This window comes from Propithecus coquereli, unplaced genomic scaffold (genome assembly GCF_000956105.1).
Source record: "Propithecus coquereli isolate 6110/MARCELLA unplaced genomic scaffold, Pcoq_1.0 Scaffold112, whole genome shotgun sequence".
NCBI classification, from domain to species: Eukaryota; Metazoa; Chordata; class Mammalia; order Primates; family Indriidae; genus Propithecus; species Propithecus coquereli.
Genome location: NW_012135192.1, coordinates 3,513,608 through 3,527,925, shown reverse-complemented (window position 1 = coordinate 3,527,925; position 14,318 = coordinate 3,513,608). Strand labels below are relative to the sequence as shown.

Sequence of the window (14,318 nt, the reverse complement as noted above, 5' to 3'; positions counted from 1 at the left end):
CTTTATGGAAGGTAATTTGACACTATTTCAAATAATCATACTCTACGACCCGGCAATTTCCACTTGTAACAATCCATGCTAAATAAACATGTGCATAATGATGTATAAAGATGTTTACTATAGCACTATAATGGGTGAAAAAATTCACATAGATTCTTATATAGCCATTAAAATGTCACTTGGATAAGTATACAAATACTGAGCAGCACTATTAATTGCGGGATAAGAAGTATAGGCTGCAGAACACCGAGTAGGTTATAATCCCATTTATGGACTTAAAAAAAAAAAAACTTGCCAAGAACCACCCTGAAACATGTGCATAGTATACATACACATAAAACTCTGAAAATTGTACTTGTGCATAAACGGAATTGACCCTTTCACAGGGATAACTTCTGGAAAGGAGAATGGGTGGTAGAAAAGTTAAAGAAGATTTTCATATCTCCTAGGTGTATTTCTATACTGTCTCAACTTTGTATAATCAGACTTAATTGTGGATTATTTGTATAATTTGAAGAAGAGGATGTAACCAGGAGAGAAAAAAAGGGTAAACAAAAGAAGCCAGAGGGTCATAGTTCTCAATTTTAACTACAAATTGTCCAGCAGATTCCTCCTTTTAGTATTTTCTTCCAAGCTGAAGGAGGACCAATAGGTAGGAATAGATTCAAGGAAATCTATACAAGCGTCTCACTATTTGACCTTAGAAAGTTCTAAACTGTCCTTAGGCAAGAGGAAGTAAAAATTAACAACATATTAACAAAATAGTTTCAAAGTTCTTTAGCAGGTGGAAGGACATAGAAAGTAACCAGTAATATCCTCAAAAGAGGAATAAACTAAGGACTAAAGAAAAAAAATCCAACACTTTTTATGCCCCAACTCTTACAACATTTTTGCCATGACTGAGTCACAAAATATATGGACATACAATTAATTTATATCCTTCTACATACAAGATTAGTTTTATTCTGAAATTCTTTCCCAAATAACTGTCTAGTGAAGACTTCTCCCTAATCACCCTGACACTCTGCTACAAAAATGGTACATTAAAAATAGGTCAAATGATAAGTCACTGGGCAATTTTCCTAGCTTAATTCCAAACTGGTTTTTAATGTCTAAGCAATATTCACCTTTTAGTTGCTTACTTATAAATTACTATTTAAAAAAGGAATAGCTAGTTATATAACAGCCAATGCTAATGTACAGTCCCATACTAATAGTTAGCAATTTATAGTACTGTAGTTAGCAATTTATAATATTGGGTAAACCAGATATTAAATGTAAAACGAATCAAATACAAACTTCTTAAATGCCAAAATGAGCAATTACAAATCAAATGCTTATTTAACTTATTTTGAAAGTATAAAGGTAAACAAAATTTTTCTTTTGTTGCTTAGAGAAATTCACAAAATAACCATCATTTTATAACCTTGTATAACATCTTCCCACAAGGTGCTCAATAAGAAGATCAAGAAAAATGTATATTATTCAAAAACATAAATACAGATATACACACCAGAGCAAATAATGAGAAATCTTTAAATATCATACCTGTATCAGCTTCATGCTCTTTATTCTCATCTGTGAGGGGGTTATCATGAAGTTTCAAATAGATCTCTATAGCAATTCTTGCTGCCTTGAAGTAAAATGGATGTTGTCGAAGTACATCTTCTAGTTTTAATAAGTCCACATAGGATCTAAGGGTAATCTTCCTCATACAGTATGTATGAAAGTCAAACTGGTCATCAGTGATTTCTATAAAATGCTAACAAAATTATCTTTTTATTATTATACTGAAGTATAGCAACATCTATAAATACTTTGCATTTCAAATAAGTAAACACAGTTGGCCATCACCTAGCACAGGATATGGCATACAGCTAGCACTAAATTATTTGCTGAACGTAAGGGAAGCTTTAATAGATATATATATTTTTTTCTTCCTTAATTATACTTAAATAAAGCTATTATGACAACATCAAAAATAATTTATTAGTATACATGATGGTACAATACAGTAGATTCACATGTTGAACATTGAGTTTTTATATTTAGAACAATTTGCAAAGGATTATAATATGTAGTATTTATAATTTTTGAGGATACAAATCTGAATCTTATGCAATGTGATGCTGATATGGGAGAAAGAAATCAATTAGCAAGTAAGTCAAGCAACCAAGAACTTACAAATTTCAACTAAACTCTGATGTTCTACAGTTGACTATAATATAAATGTGAAATTAATTATATAAACTATGTTCATCTGTGAAAAACACACAAAAAAGGAAGCCAACTATTGGTCATAGAAATGAATCAAAAGCAAAGAGGATTAAAAAAAACAATGACTTTATCAGAAAATGAGGAATTATATAGGCTACAGAAACATGAAAAGGTGTCAAAGCTGATACCTTATCAAGGGTATATAGCATCACTAATCAACCCCACAATAAACAGGCTTCTAGGATTACTTAATAAGCTTTGCAAGTATTACTAAAGAAGCAGCAACAATTTGGAAAAAAAAAAAAGGTTAAAAAAAATCAATAAAAACATAGCCAAGACACAAAATTCCAAAAGTTTTTAAGAAGAATTTTTACAGGAAGAATAAACAATAGAACAGTTTGGCTGAAAATACAGTCTATATTTCCATTATGAAAATTGAAAAAAGTGAATACTGATTTTAAAAACCATCTGTGAATTATAAAGAGGGAGAAGAGAAAAAAACTATATACAATTTGCCCAAAATCTTCAATGTATAACAGAATAAAATGAGAAACTCATATGTATGAGGTACTTACTCTCTCAATCTCATGACATTTCTTAAGTGCTTCACCAAATTTATTCATTGCTTTATAAGCCTGGGCACATTCTGTCTGGAACCACATGCACTGCATTTCATTCAAATTCTCTACTGCTGAAGTTCCTTCCTATATGAAAATCATATATATTCAAGGCCATTTCTTACCAAATACATAATTCCACCACAGGATTTAAGAACAAGATGTTCAACTGATTTGAATTCTTCCAAAATAATTTAATTTTATTAACCATTCTTAGAGTAAAAGGGAATAGTTAACATGTGAGAGCAATTGAAATTATCTTTCTAACCACTAAAATTATTATGTAGTTTTTCAAGTGATTAAACAAAAGGTCTATAGAACTGGGGATAGGAATTAATATAAGAAATAAAACACTAGCACACAGCAGGTACTCAATAAATATTAGTTCCCTTAACCCCTAAAAAGTCATCTGAACATATACCAATATAAACCAGAGTTTAAAATTCCATTGTATAATCATCAAAAAAGAAAATGCTTTATACTAATGTTGGTTCCAGTTTTTTTTGATATAGTTATTTAATTAAAATCTGTTCAGCAGCTGGGGACATTAAAAAAAATCTGGACTATTTTCATATTAAAAACATTAAAGACAAACTTTGAAAAATGAGCAAGGGATACAAGAATGAACTCGCTCATGTCCTGTTTATTTATAAGAAAACTAGCTGTACAAACCCTTGTAAACTTGGAGCACATTTCTTCAGCTTCTTTAATCAGATTGGCTTTTAGCATATATTTTGCACATTTGGAGTTGATAAATCTGTCTGCTGTGTCCAATGCCTGGGCCTCATCCATCCACCTCGCAGCTTCTTTAATATTCCCAGCGTGCTTACAAGGTACAAAAGCAAAATAAACCAGTAAATATGCTAACTTTACCGTGCAGGTAATTGGTTACCTGCTGGTAAATAACTAAAAAGCAAATGAAAGAAAAGGTATTCTTTTGACTCTTAAGATGCTAATCAATGTAGAAGCATGTATTCTTCCATAATGTAAGTTCTGATAACTTTCTGGCCATCAAGAATGTAGGCTATCTGACAGTAAAGAGTTGTTTTAACAGTCTACTGTTATATCCCCGTTGCCTACAACAGTGCCTGGCAGATAGTAAAAATACTCAAAAATAATTGTTAAATCAAAGAATAAATAATAATGGAAATCTTTAAGTCAGAACAACATAATTCATTATGAAAGTCATGAAAGGCAAATGGATGGCCAAATTTTTACCCAAAAGGAACCATGGAAACATTACTGATTAGGACCATTAGTAGACATTCCCCAGTGATCTTCATTCTAATTCAACTAACTACTCCATCTGGCAAAGGCACAAAATTGATGAGCATAACCTGACTTTCAAAAGTGCTTTTTGACTATTACTTAATTTCATTATTTTCTTGCTAAATAAATTACTGGTTAACAATCACTCCATCAAGAGCTCTGATTACTAAATTTTATTTGCAATAAGATAGGGAAAAGCCAATTTTATTTTAATATGATGCTGGAACATATGATAGAGATTCTCAAGCATGGCCCAGGAGTTGAGACGTCGAAAAAGATACGAATATGTAGAATTCATAATAGAATCATCACAGTTCCATTTCATTAACATTACCAGATGCTGATGTTTTATCATAGTCAAATGTTAATAGAAACACCCAGTGCACAGCAAATATAATTACCTTTGAACCACTTGTACTTATTTCTAAAACCCAAGAGAAAACCACATGAACCAAGAGTAACTATATGTGTGCATATATGTATGTATAGATACAGATGAAGCATCAAATTAGCATGACCACTTCAAGTCTAAAAGTAATCAGACCGAGAAATGTGCTGTAAGTTATTCCATGCTTTCTGAGTCATCAAATATGTCATTTTCCCTACATTCAAAATCTATAAAACACAGGAAAACATTTATGACAAGTCTCATTACCTTACAAAAAAAAGGGGGGGAAATATTTTTACCTTATAGATTTTAGCTTTCACAAGAAAGAGTTCTATCAACGTCGGTGTACTTTCAATAGCGGTATTTATGTATTCCAGAGCAATAGATGGCTGGCCAATTTTATCATAATGTTGTGCCAAATAGTACTGGACCCAAAGTAATGTGGTTGGTGGTTCCTCCTTCCCATCATCTTTAAAAAGCAAAGGAGGAGGAAGAGAGAGGGAAGAAACCATGTTAGGCATTACATATATTAAGAGTACCTCTCCCAAAATGATGTCTGTATTTATTAATAAGGAAGGCAGTTTATGTATCAAGCCACAAAACTACCCCTAAGTCTATAAGATCTTTGGAAGGGACCATGTTTTCTATTCTGTATTCTTATAAGCTCTAGCACAATGCCTTGCATATAATAAGAACTTTATATAACAAATATGGCAGATAAATAAGATCAAAGATATTAACTACCTAAAAAGGAGAGCAAAATGGATGCCGGGAAGACAAGTTGTACTAGAACTATGAGAGTGTACTGATCAGGCTGTTATTTATGAGTGGGGAAAAAAAACTCAAAAGACATTTTCCACTAATGTGTGATTAAAAAAAAATAAAAGTCCTGACTGCTCAATTGAGTTTCTAGCTAATGCACTAAACTGTATATAAATATACTTGTGATGTGGTTATTTTGAATTTTGGTGACTACATTTATCACCAAATTCTACTGAATTTAATATTATGCTGAACATGCAAAAATGCACAATTTATACTGAATAAAAACTACACTCAAAAAATCAGACAAGTAAAAAATTCTTATTCTATATTTTAGTTCATGATTTAATTTTAATATCCTCACAAGAAAATGTGTAAGTTAAATATACAACCCACACATTAAAAAATTCTTTAATACAAATTTCTAAAGTCTGAGAACTGTTATTTACTTTCAAAGAAGGCAATAGATTGCTTTTTTTTTTTTCCTAGTAAAAAGCAGGATGGCTCAGTGGACAAACAATAGGAGTGGAACTCACCAACTCCCCATCATCTGATAGATCTGCAACAAAAGTGCTGCATATTCTTGGGCATGTCACTGAACCTCTTCCACATTTGTAAAATATGTAGGAAAATGCTGATAATCAAAGGAACATCATGATGATTAACCAATGAAACCATGGTAATGCCTTTTTTAAAGTACTATTAAAATTAATTTGAGACCTACAAACAATGACCAACCCAATAGCAATGAGCACCCCAGGTCCCACATTGGGATTTCCCATTACAGGAACCAGAGCTCCTTGGAAGAAGAACTGATTATAGATCTGCAGTGGCAGCATACAAGATAAACTCAAATATCTTGTATCAAACAGCAAGGAAGCTATCAACTGCTACCATGGTTATGTAAAGAATGGAACCACATGAGATTTAAAACATCAAATATGCTTAAATCCATGAATTCATAATAATACTTTCTAAAAATGTATTTGTTCTCTTATAGGATGTTACTGAACCAATTCATTATTTTGAAAACTGGTAAAGAACTTAAAAAAAGGTAGGAAGTAGGAGGAAAAAAACCACATTTATCATGCTTTTCTTATACAAATGGAGATATTAGGTGAGCAGATAAGAGATTAAGGGAAATTTCTCTTTTAAGATAATAAAGAATGATAGAGTATCGCCAGCTGGTAATTCCTAAAAGTTGTTAATGTATAAAACAAACACTATATGCCTACTGACAGAAGAACACACCACCACCTGTAAAAATACTCTTGCTCACTGCTCTTATGCTTTAAAAAAAAAAAAGGTAAAACCACCAAGAAAAATTAAATCTCATCAATCCTCTAGCCAGACCTATCCATTAGAAGATTCTGCAATGACAGAAATGTTCTGTATCTGCCCTGTCCAATATAGTAGGCATTATTTATCTATATGGCTATTGAGAAACACTTGAAATGTGGCTACAGCAACTGAGGGATGAAATTTATATTTTATTTTACTTTAAAAAATTTTAATTAGCCACTGTGGCTAATGGCTATCATACTAGGCAGCACACCTCTACATGAAATGATAAATTTACAGGAAATTTTGAGGACGAAGGAATAATGTGTTAAACAAAACATGGAGTACATTCAGTAAAATCCAGACTGGGAAAACTAAAAACAAAAAATATTTTCTTCAACAAATAGATTGTAGGAAAAGAGATGGATGAGAAATGTATAGATTTTAAAAAAGACTTAGAAGACACCAACCCAACTCGGTATAAATCTTATCTGGATCTTCAGTCAAACAAACTTCAGAAAGGGAAAGGAAAGGAAAAAAATATGTCATTTTATAATATAACTGCAAATGTGAACATGGACTGGATATTTGATACTAAGCATTAATTTTCAGGTATTATAATGGTATTATGGTTATGTTTTGGGTTAAGTCCTTATCTTTAGAAATATTCATGGATGAAAATAATGCGATGTTTGCAATTTGCTTCAGAATAATATGGGAGTAGAAAAAAGTAGGTGAAGATATAGATAAAAATAAGTTTGATCATGAATTAAAAATGATTGAAGCTGAATGCTGGGTAAACGGAGGATCACTAAATTATTACGTCTGGTTTTCTAAATGTTTTAAATTTTACATAAACTTTTTTCCAATAAACTAATACAATTCTCTTATAACCAAATTATCACACAATGAACAAATTAGTGGGAAAAAATTTAAATGCACTATGCTTACTGCCTAACTAATTAATCACAGTAAAGAACTTAATAATATTTAAGAACTTCATAATGTATTACAATTTTCAAGATATTTTTAAAACATAAAACTTGAGCACTTACCATTGGGGTTAAATAACCGGCAGCTTTTTAGAGAGGTTTCATAACCTACTACTAATTCTTCTATGATTGCCACCTAGAGTACAAACAAACAAGAATACTTCAATAGAAAAAGTACAGTTATTATTTCTGTGTAAAATGTGTTATTTTCTATTAAAGGACTAAATAAACCAACATATGTATAGCCCTTTAAAAATCCTTAACCTGTGGATAAAAATTTTTAAATGAATCATGTATTTGTACAGGTGTGCATTAAGACATAACTTTCTGAAAATTTACTGGTATATTCCTTCTCCCTGCTAGAAAATACAGCATCAGCTAAACCAGAAATCAGGAAAGAGAAGCAACATTATAGATGACTTACACCTTGATTCATTTTTATCTACAATCATATATTTAGCACCTGCAGTTAACATCTCCTCTTTAAGACTCAAGAATTAAATGCTATATAAAAAGAGAAAATCATAAGTAAATGATAGCATTCAACCCTCACAACTCAAGGAAAACATTAGTAAAACTGAAACACAGAACAGTGGGTGGGTGTGAGGTACAGAAGAATGAGTGGCTGTCCAGGTTCTGGTTTCTCCTGAGTCTTGACTATATTACTAGTTCCTGGCTTCCTGAAAGATCTGTGAATACATTTTATGAATTCCCTTCTTTGCTTAATCCATCTTTAATAAATTTCTATTACTATAGAGGTTCTCTTAAATGACCTCAACTTAACTGGCTCAACAGTTAAACTGAATGGTTGCAGCTAGGTTATTCTGGTGCACCCATGTTCTCCTCCCACAAGTTGAGCTACATGCCTAGTAAGACCCAGTTTTGTTTTCCCAAACCTGTTTGAATCAGTTGCATTTATAATCATAATGGCAGAATTTAATTCAATATTATGCAAACTTAAGAAATGTAAACAAAAAGAACTGCTTCTATACATTGAATATCATGGAAAAACTCAAAAGATAAAGTAGATATTTTAAACCACTTTAGGTGTAAATTAGAAAACCATAAATAGAAGAAAATCATAAAAATACAAGATTCCATACTTAAGACCGCTTCACAATCATCAAATTCTCACTTTTCCCAAACTGGAAATAACAGATATTTTATGGATGTGATTTATGCAAGGAAAGAAAGTGAAAAAGCAATTAAAGCCCATACCTTGGGCCTCTCAACAAAAGACCAGCAAATAAATGCACATTATGTGCTTCAGGTTAAAGTGTTTAGCATGTTTAATTTGCCCCATCTGATTCTTCAATGTAACTGATTTTTTAATCCAATCAACATGTCCCGATGACACTGTACTTACAAGCAAATTAATCTAAATTAAGATTAAAATACCCTGTTAACAAGCATCTTGAATATTGTTAACATAGCTGAAAAAGTAAGCTGACTTACTAGAACAGTATACAAACTTTTCTGATAGAACTTGACTTCTGACCATGAACAAGGATTAGAAAAAATGTTGGAGAAATCACTGCTTTACCAACTATTCATAACCTACACTTATTAAAGTACATAGCAGAAGCAAAAGACAGAAAACAAGCACCAAGTTACTGGGCTAAAGAGAAAAGGAAGATGAAAAGGAAAAAAGAGGCATTAGAAGCATTTAAAGAGCAAGCTAGGAAGACTGAAACCAGATTCACAAAAGATGTGCTATTGTGCACAGATAATCAAGAATCAACCATTTATTCCAAATTCTGAGCAAATGATAGCCAAAAGAAACCATATTTTACTTTACCTTTTCTTTATCTTTGTATAATGACCTCAAAGTATTGAAGACTGGTGGGCAACCCTTGCTGAAATTCATCCTTAGGAACTTATCCAAACATTCTTTAAACTTCTCACCTTGGAAGAGAAAAATCCTGTTGGCTTACATTTACTAACTAGATTTACTAATTTACACTTACTAACTTACATTTGGTAACTTACATTTACTTGATTTGTTAGACAACTCTAACAATGCATCTAATCTTAATATGCATACTCATACTTAAAACCAAGACAAGAAAACTTTATTCACAATTTTTTTTTGGGTAGAGACGGTTTCTCCCTATGGTGCCCAGGCTGGTCTCGAACTCCTGGACTCAAGCGATCCTCCCAACTCAGCCTCCCAAAGTGCTGGGATTACAGGCATGAGTCCATGTCCAACCCATGAAAAGAAACTTTAAATCATAGCACCATTTTCATTCCTTTGCAATTATTCTCACTTACCAGATAAAAAGTTTAATGGCAGCCGTCTTGGCACCAGTCCCCTGGGATATTTAGTCCAGGTCTCCTCATAAATTTTTAGCCTTTCTAACATATTAGCTGCAAAGGAAAAAATTTTATATGTAATTATAAACTGTATATTTTTCTGGCAAATTACAAATTTTTCAAAGTATATAAAAATTATAATATTAAAAAGAAAATTTGAAGATAAAAAGAAAATTATTTATAATCCTACCATCCTAATAAACAATGATTCCAGAATCTATCTCTTTTTTTTTAAATTTTTTTACAGACAGTCTTGCTCTGTTAACTAGGCTGGAGTATACTGATGGGATCATAGCTCACTGCAGCCTTGAACTCAAGTGGCCCTGAGCTCAGGTGATCCCGCTGCCTAACCCACAAGAGTAGTGAGAACTACAGGGCTGTGCCACCACACCCAACTAATTTTTTAACATTTTTTGTAGAGATGGGCTTTCCCTATGTTGCCCAGGCTGATCTCAAACTGCTGGCCTCAAGGGATCCTCTTACCTCAGCCTCCCAAATTATTAGCATTAGAGGCGTGAGCCACTGAACCCAGCCAGACTATTTCTTTCCAATATTTCTTATTCAAAATAATCATATAAAATACATAATTTTCTTTATCCTGTTCTGCTTTAGGTAGGCTTTCAAAATCTGAGAACTCCTTTACTTTAAGTTCTGAAAAAGTTTTGGTTATCATGTTTCCATATTTTGCTTGTATTTTCTTTAGCTTCTTCCCTCTAATTCCTCTCCTCTGATTCATTCTGGAGCTTTTGAATATATCCCCTATCTTCCATTTTTCCATATTTCTTTTATATTTTATCTTTTACTCTCAGTGCAAACATTGAGAGCTTTCCTCAGTTTAATCTTCCACTTCACTAATTTTTCCTCAGCTGTGGCCTCTCTTCTATTCAGTCCATTAAGATTTTTATTTCAATAAGTAGGTTTTTCATTTTGCATATTCTTAATTGGTACTTTTCATAACTATTCATGTTTCATGGCTACAATTCCTTCTATTCATTTTTAGATTCTCCTATCACCTCTACTCTTTTTTTGCAGGTAGTCATGATTAACCGTTCCTTGCTGGTGTTTCTATGACAGTTTAAGAATCTTTGCTACAAAGTAATCTGCAGCAAGAGGCTTCTCTTGTACATATCCATGGCTCACAAGTAGACTGCATTTAGAGAAGGTAATGTGGGGAGGGGTGGAGGGAAGCGTGGGCATACAGAGAGTCTCTGTACCCAAGTTTATTTGAGTGATGGAAATTTAACCCCTCTTCCCACAAAGGAACAGTGCTGCTCATGCAGCATGGCTACATTCATGTGACCCTGGCAGGTCACTGCTGCAGTCAGAGCTTAGCAAAGATTATGTTTGCTTCTTTCCTTTAGGGAGATATGTCCATTTCTGTCAGTGGAAATTTCCCTTTCATGTTTTTGATGCTACTACGCATTTGTGAATTTTTTCTAAAGTTGTTTCTACAATTCTCAACCATTTCTCTGAATTTGTAGTTGAAGAGAGGTTTAAAAACATGCTCAACCTGCCACATTAAACAGAAGTTTGCAACTGTACTTTTGTATTCAGAGTTTGAACCAATTCTCAACCAGTATTTTCCTAGTTGTGCTTTTCAATGAGTTAATAAAATATGTATTAACAAAATCAGCAATTAAAATTTAGAAACTCAGTTTTAAACAATACTACCTGGCTTGAGTGCTTTTTCTAAGCCTTTGTAATAGGCCCAGTTTTCAGGATTTCTCTCTTGCAATCCTCTATAAACATCCGCAGCATCTTCCAAACGACACAGTTGCAACAGAAGTTCCCCTGGTTTAAAAGAAAAAATTAAATATTTGAGAATAACCTTCTAATTTTAACTTTCCCTCAAATTTTCTCTTAAAACCTCATTATAATGTTGGGAAGTGGATTGATCTGGTAACCTGAGTTCACAATTCCCTTGTTTATCAAGTTATTTTACTGCCCCTTCTTTTTTGAAGTTATATTATTTAGAAATGCCATCCTCTTCCTCCAGGCCACCTTCACATATCCACTAAACACACTGTCATCAGGCATCATCCACACATCAATTATTCCTGATATCTTCAACAGCCAAACTAACAACCCAATCCAATACACTAACCTTATGATCCCTTAATCAATTACAAAACAATTCTGCTGTAGCAGCCCATAATCTGCCTGCATTCAAAACCACCTAATAATCTTTGCCTTTTTATCTCTCCCAACAACCAAATAACCATCCTACTTTACACTTAACTTTCTTTTCTTTCTCCTTCTTGTCTCACTAATCCTACCATTCAATCTCAGAGAAAAACCATTTCCTTTTCTTCAGGCCCATCAGCAACTTGTAGATGCATTGCTTGCTTTCCCTGGGCTGCATGACCAATCACATCCCCAAATGACATTAGCAAACCCCAGGTATCAAAATAAATCTCAAGACCTAGGCTCCCTTGTTTACCCTACCAATTTAAAAGCCTGAATCATTCCGATACTTTATTTGTTCTATACTTTCTCATGGAAGGACGCAATTCTTAGCACTTATTATGTGCCAGTGACTTTTAAATGCTTCACACACATTAACTAATTCAATTTTCATACCTCTATGAGATAGGTTACTATTTTCATCATTTTAAAGCAGAGAGAACTTAAGTAAATTTTCTAAGTAGGGGTCTTTCAAATAGTATTAGAGTTAGGATTTGAACACCAGTGCTTTAGCTGAAAAAGCCCATGTTCTTAACATATCTGTACCAATGGTTCTCAAATCAGGCGCACTTTTGCCATCCAAAGGACATTTGGCAATATTCAAAGACATTTTGTTTGTCACAGCAGGGTTGGTGGACATTATTAATATCTACTAAGTACAAGCTAGGAATGCTGCTAAACATCCTACAATGCACAGAAGAGATCTTCAACCTTAACAACTCAGGCCTAAAATGTGAACTTTGCCAAGGTTGACAAAGCCTGTTCTATAGTAACCAAAAGCCAACTTCACTAAAAACACAGAAAATAACCTGGCACACACCTACAGACCCAGCTACTTGGGAGGCCAAAGGGAAAGGACTAGTTGAGCCCAGTTGTTCAAGTCCACCCTGAGACATAGCAAGACCTTGTTTCTCACAAAAATAATAACAAAGAAAAAAACAGCATGCAACTTTACTCCCCCCTGCACTATATCCATTCTCAGTTACTTCCCTTAATCTTCTCAGACCTTTTCTGTGTGGAAGGAACAGGTGTTAAAAACAATAAAACATTCTGCCTAACTATGCCCACTCATCTACTCCAGGAAGTTCCCACGTGACCTTGACCACTTCATCTCCCCACAACTAACACCACCAGCAACACTGCCTTGAATTTCTGAAGATGGCTAGAATTTCCAAAGATTGATGCTACCCTCAGTTCTCATCTATTCTTTTTATATACACTGTACTGAACACCTAACTCAAAGCAGGTATTCAATAGATATTTTGTGGAATGAGCTGATGGCCTCGATTCCTATTTCATGTAGAAAATGGAAGCATTTAGAACTCCCAAATACCCACTACCTCTACACATTTACTTGTCCAACTCTTATTACTGTGAATGAACTATCATGCTCTTCTCTAAGATTAATCCTCCAATTTATCCTACTATACCAAAATATTCTGACTCTATTGGATCATTCCCCAGTCAGCACGTTATAAAAAAACCTTCTTTTGAGCCTGTATCCCATTTCGTCTACCACCACCTCATTTGCTTCCTTTACAGTAAAAGTCCTTGTATGAGTTATGTATGCTTCCTATCTTCAATTCCTCTACTTCCAATCTCATTCAAGTTTACTTGATGTTTGGGTTATTACCACTCTCCCACCAAATGCTTAGAAAGTGCTTTTGTTAACCTCACCAATGACTTCCAAATTGCTAAAATCCATTGGTCAATTCTCAGTCATTACCTAATTCTACCTATCTGCCATTGTTCCTCACTAATAAAGTTATTGAAAGAATCAAATGAAATGATATGTCATGTATTTCCATAAAGAAACCAAGCCTTGCCCTTGGTCATATAGCTAACATAGCAGCCACAGAAAGAACCCAAACTAGTTTTTTCCAGACTTGTGATCTTTCCCATTAGGTCAGAAATCCCCCCACTTTATAACTAACAGACTACTAAGGGATGACTAATTCAAATGAAAGAGGTTTATCCTGGATGTACAGTTCACAATTGAGCTCCAGGAGCCTTAAACTACCAGCTTTTCTTGTGAGTAGCATTATTCTTTCATCTGGCAAATAATGGCTGTACTCATTATGCACACAGATATGAACTATACTTTTCTAGTGTTCAACTTCAAGGTGAGCCAAAGGAATTTAAAACCAGAAAAATTCAGGCTGGGTGCTGTGGCTCCCGCCTATAATCCTAGCACTCTGGAAGGCCAAGCCGGGAGGATTGCTTGAGGTCAGGAGTTTGAAACGAGCCTGAGCAAGAGCGAGACCCTATCTCTAGTAAAAACAGAAAAAGTTAGTT

The 14,318-nt window shown here is 33.6% G+C and overlaps 1 protein-coding gene across 1 annotated transcript in view; it reads right to left on the bottom strand.

The window, feature by feature from the left end:
• The window catches only part of NAA15 (N(alpha)-acetyltransferase 15, NatA auxiliary subunit), a 126,699-nt gene that overhangs the window by 61,625 nt on the left and 50,756 nt on the right, over nt 1-14,318 (bottom strand). Inside the window, exons 7-14 of the mRNA XM_012654680.1 lie at nt 11,511-11,630; nt 9,798-9,893; nt 9,325-9,431; nt 7,590-7,662; nt 4,791-4,960; nt 3,507-3,659; nt 2,793-2,921; nt 1,549-1,762 (exon numbers count right to left, since the gene is read on the bottom strand). Coding sequence (XP_012510134.1) covers nt 1,549-1,762; nt 2,793-2,921; nt 3,507-3,659; nt 4,791-4,960; nt 7,590-7,662; nt 9,325-9,431; nt 9,798-9,893; nt 11,511-11,630 — 1,062 coding nt within the window. The remainder of the gene's footprint in view (nt 1-1,548; nt 1,763-2,792; nt 2,922-3,506; nt 3,660-4,790; nt 4,961-7,589; nt 7,663-9,324; nt 9,432-9,797; nt 9,894-11,510; nt 11,631-14,318) is intronic.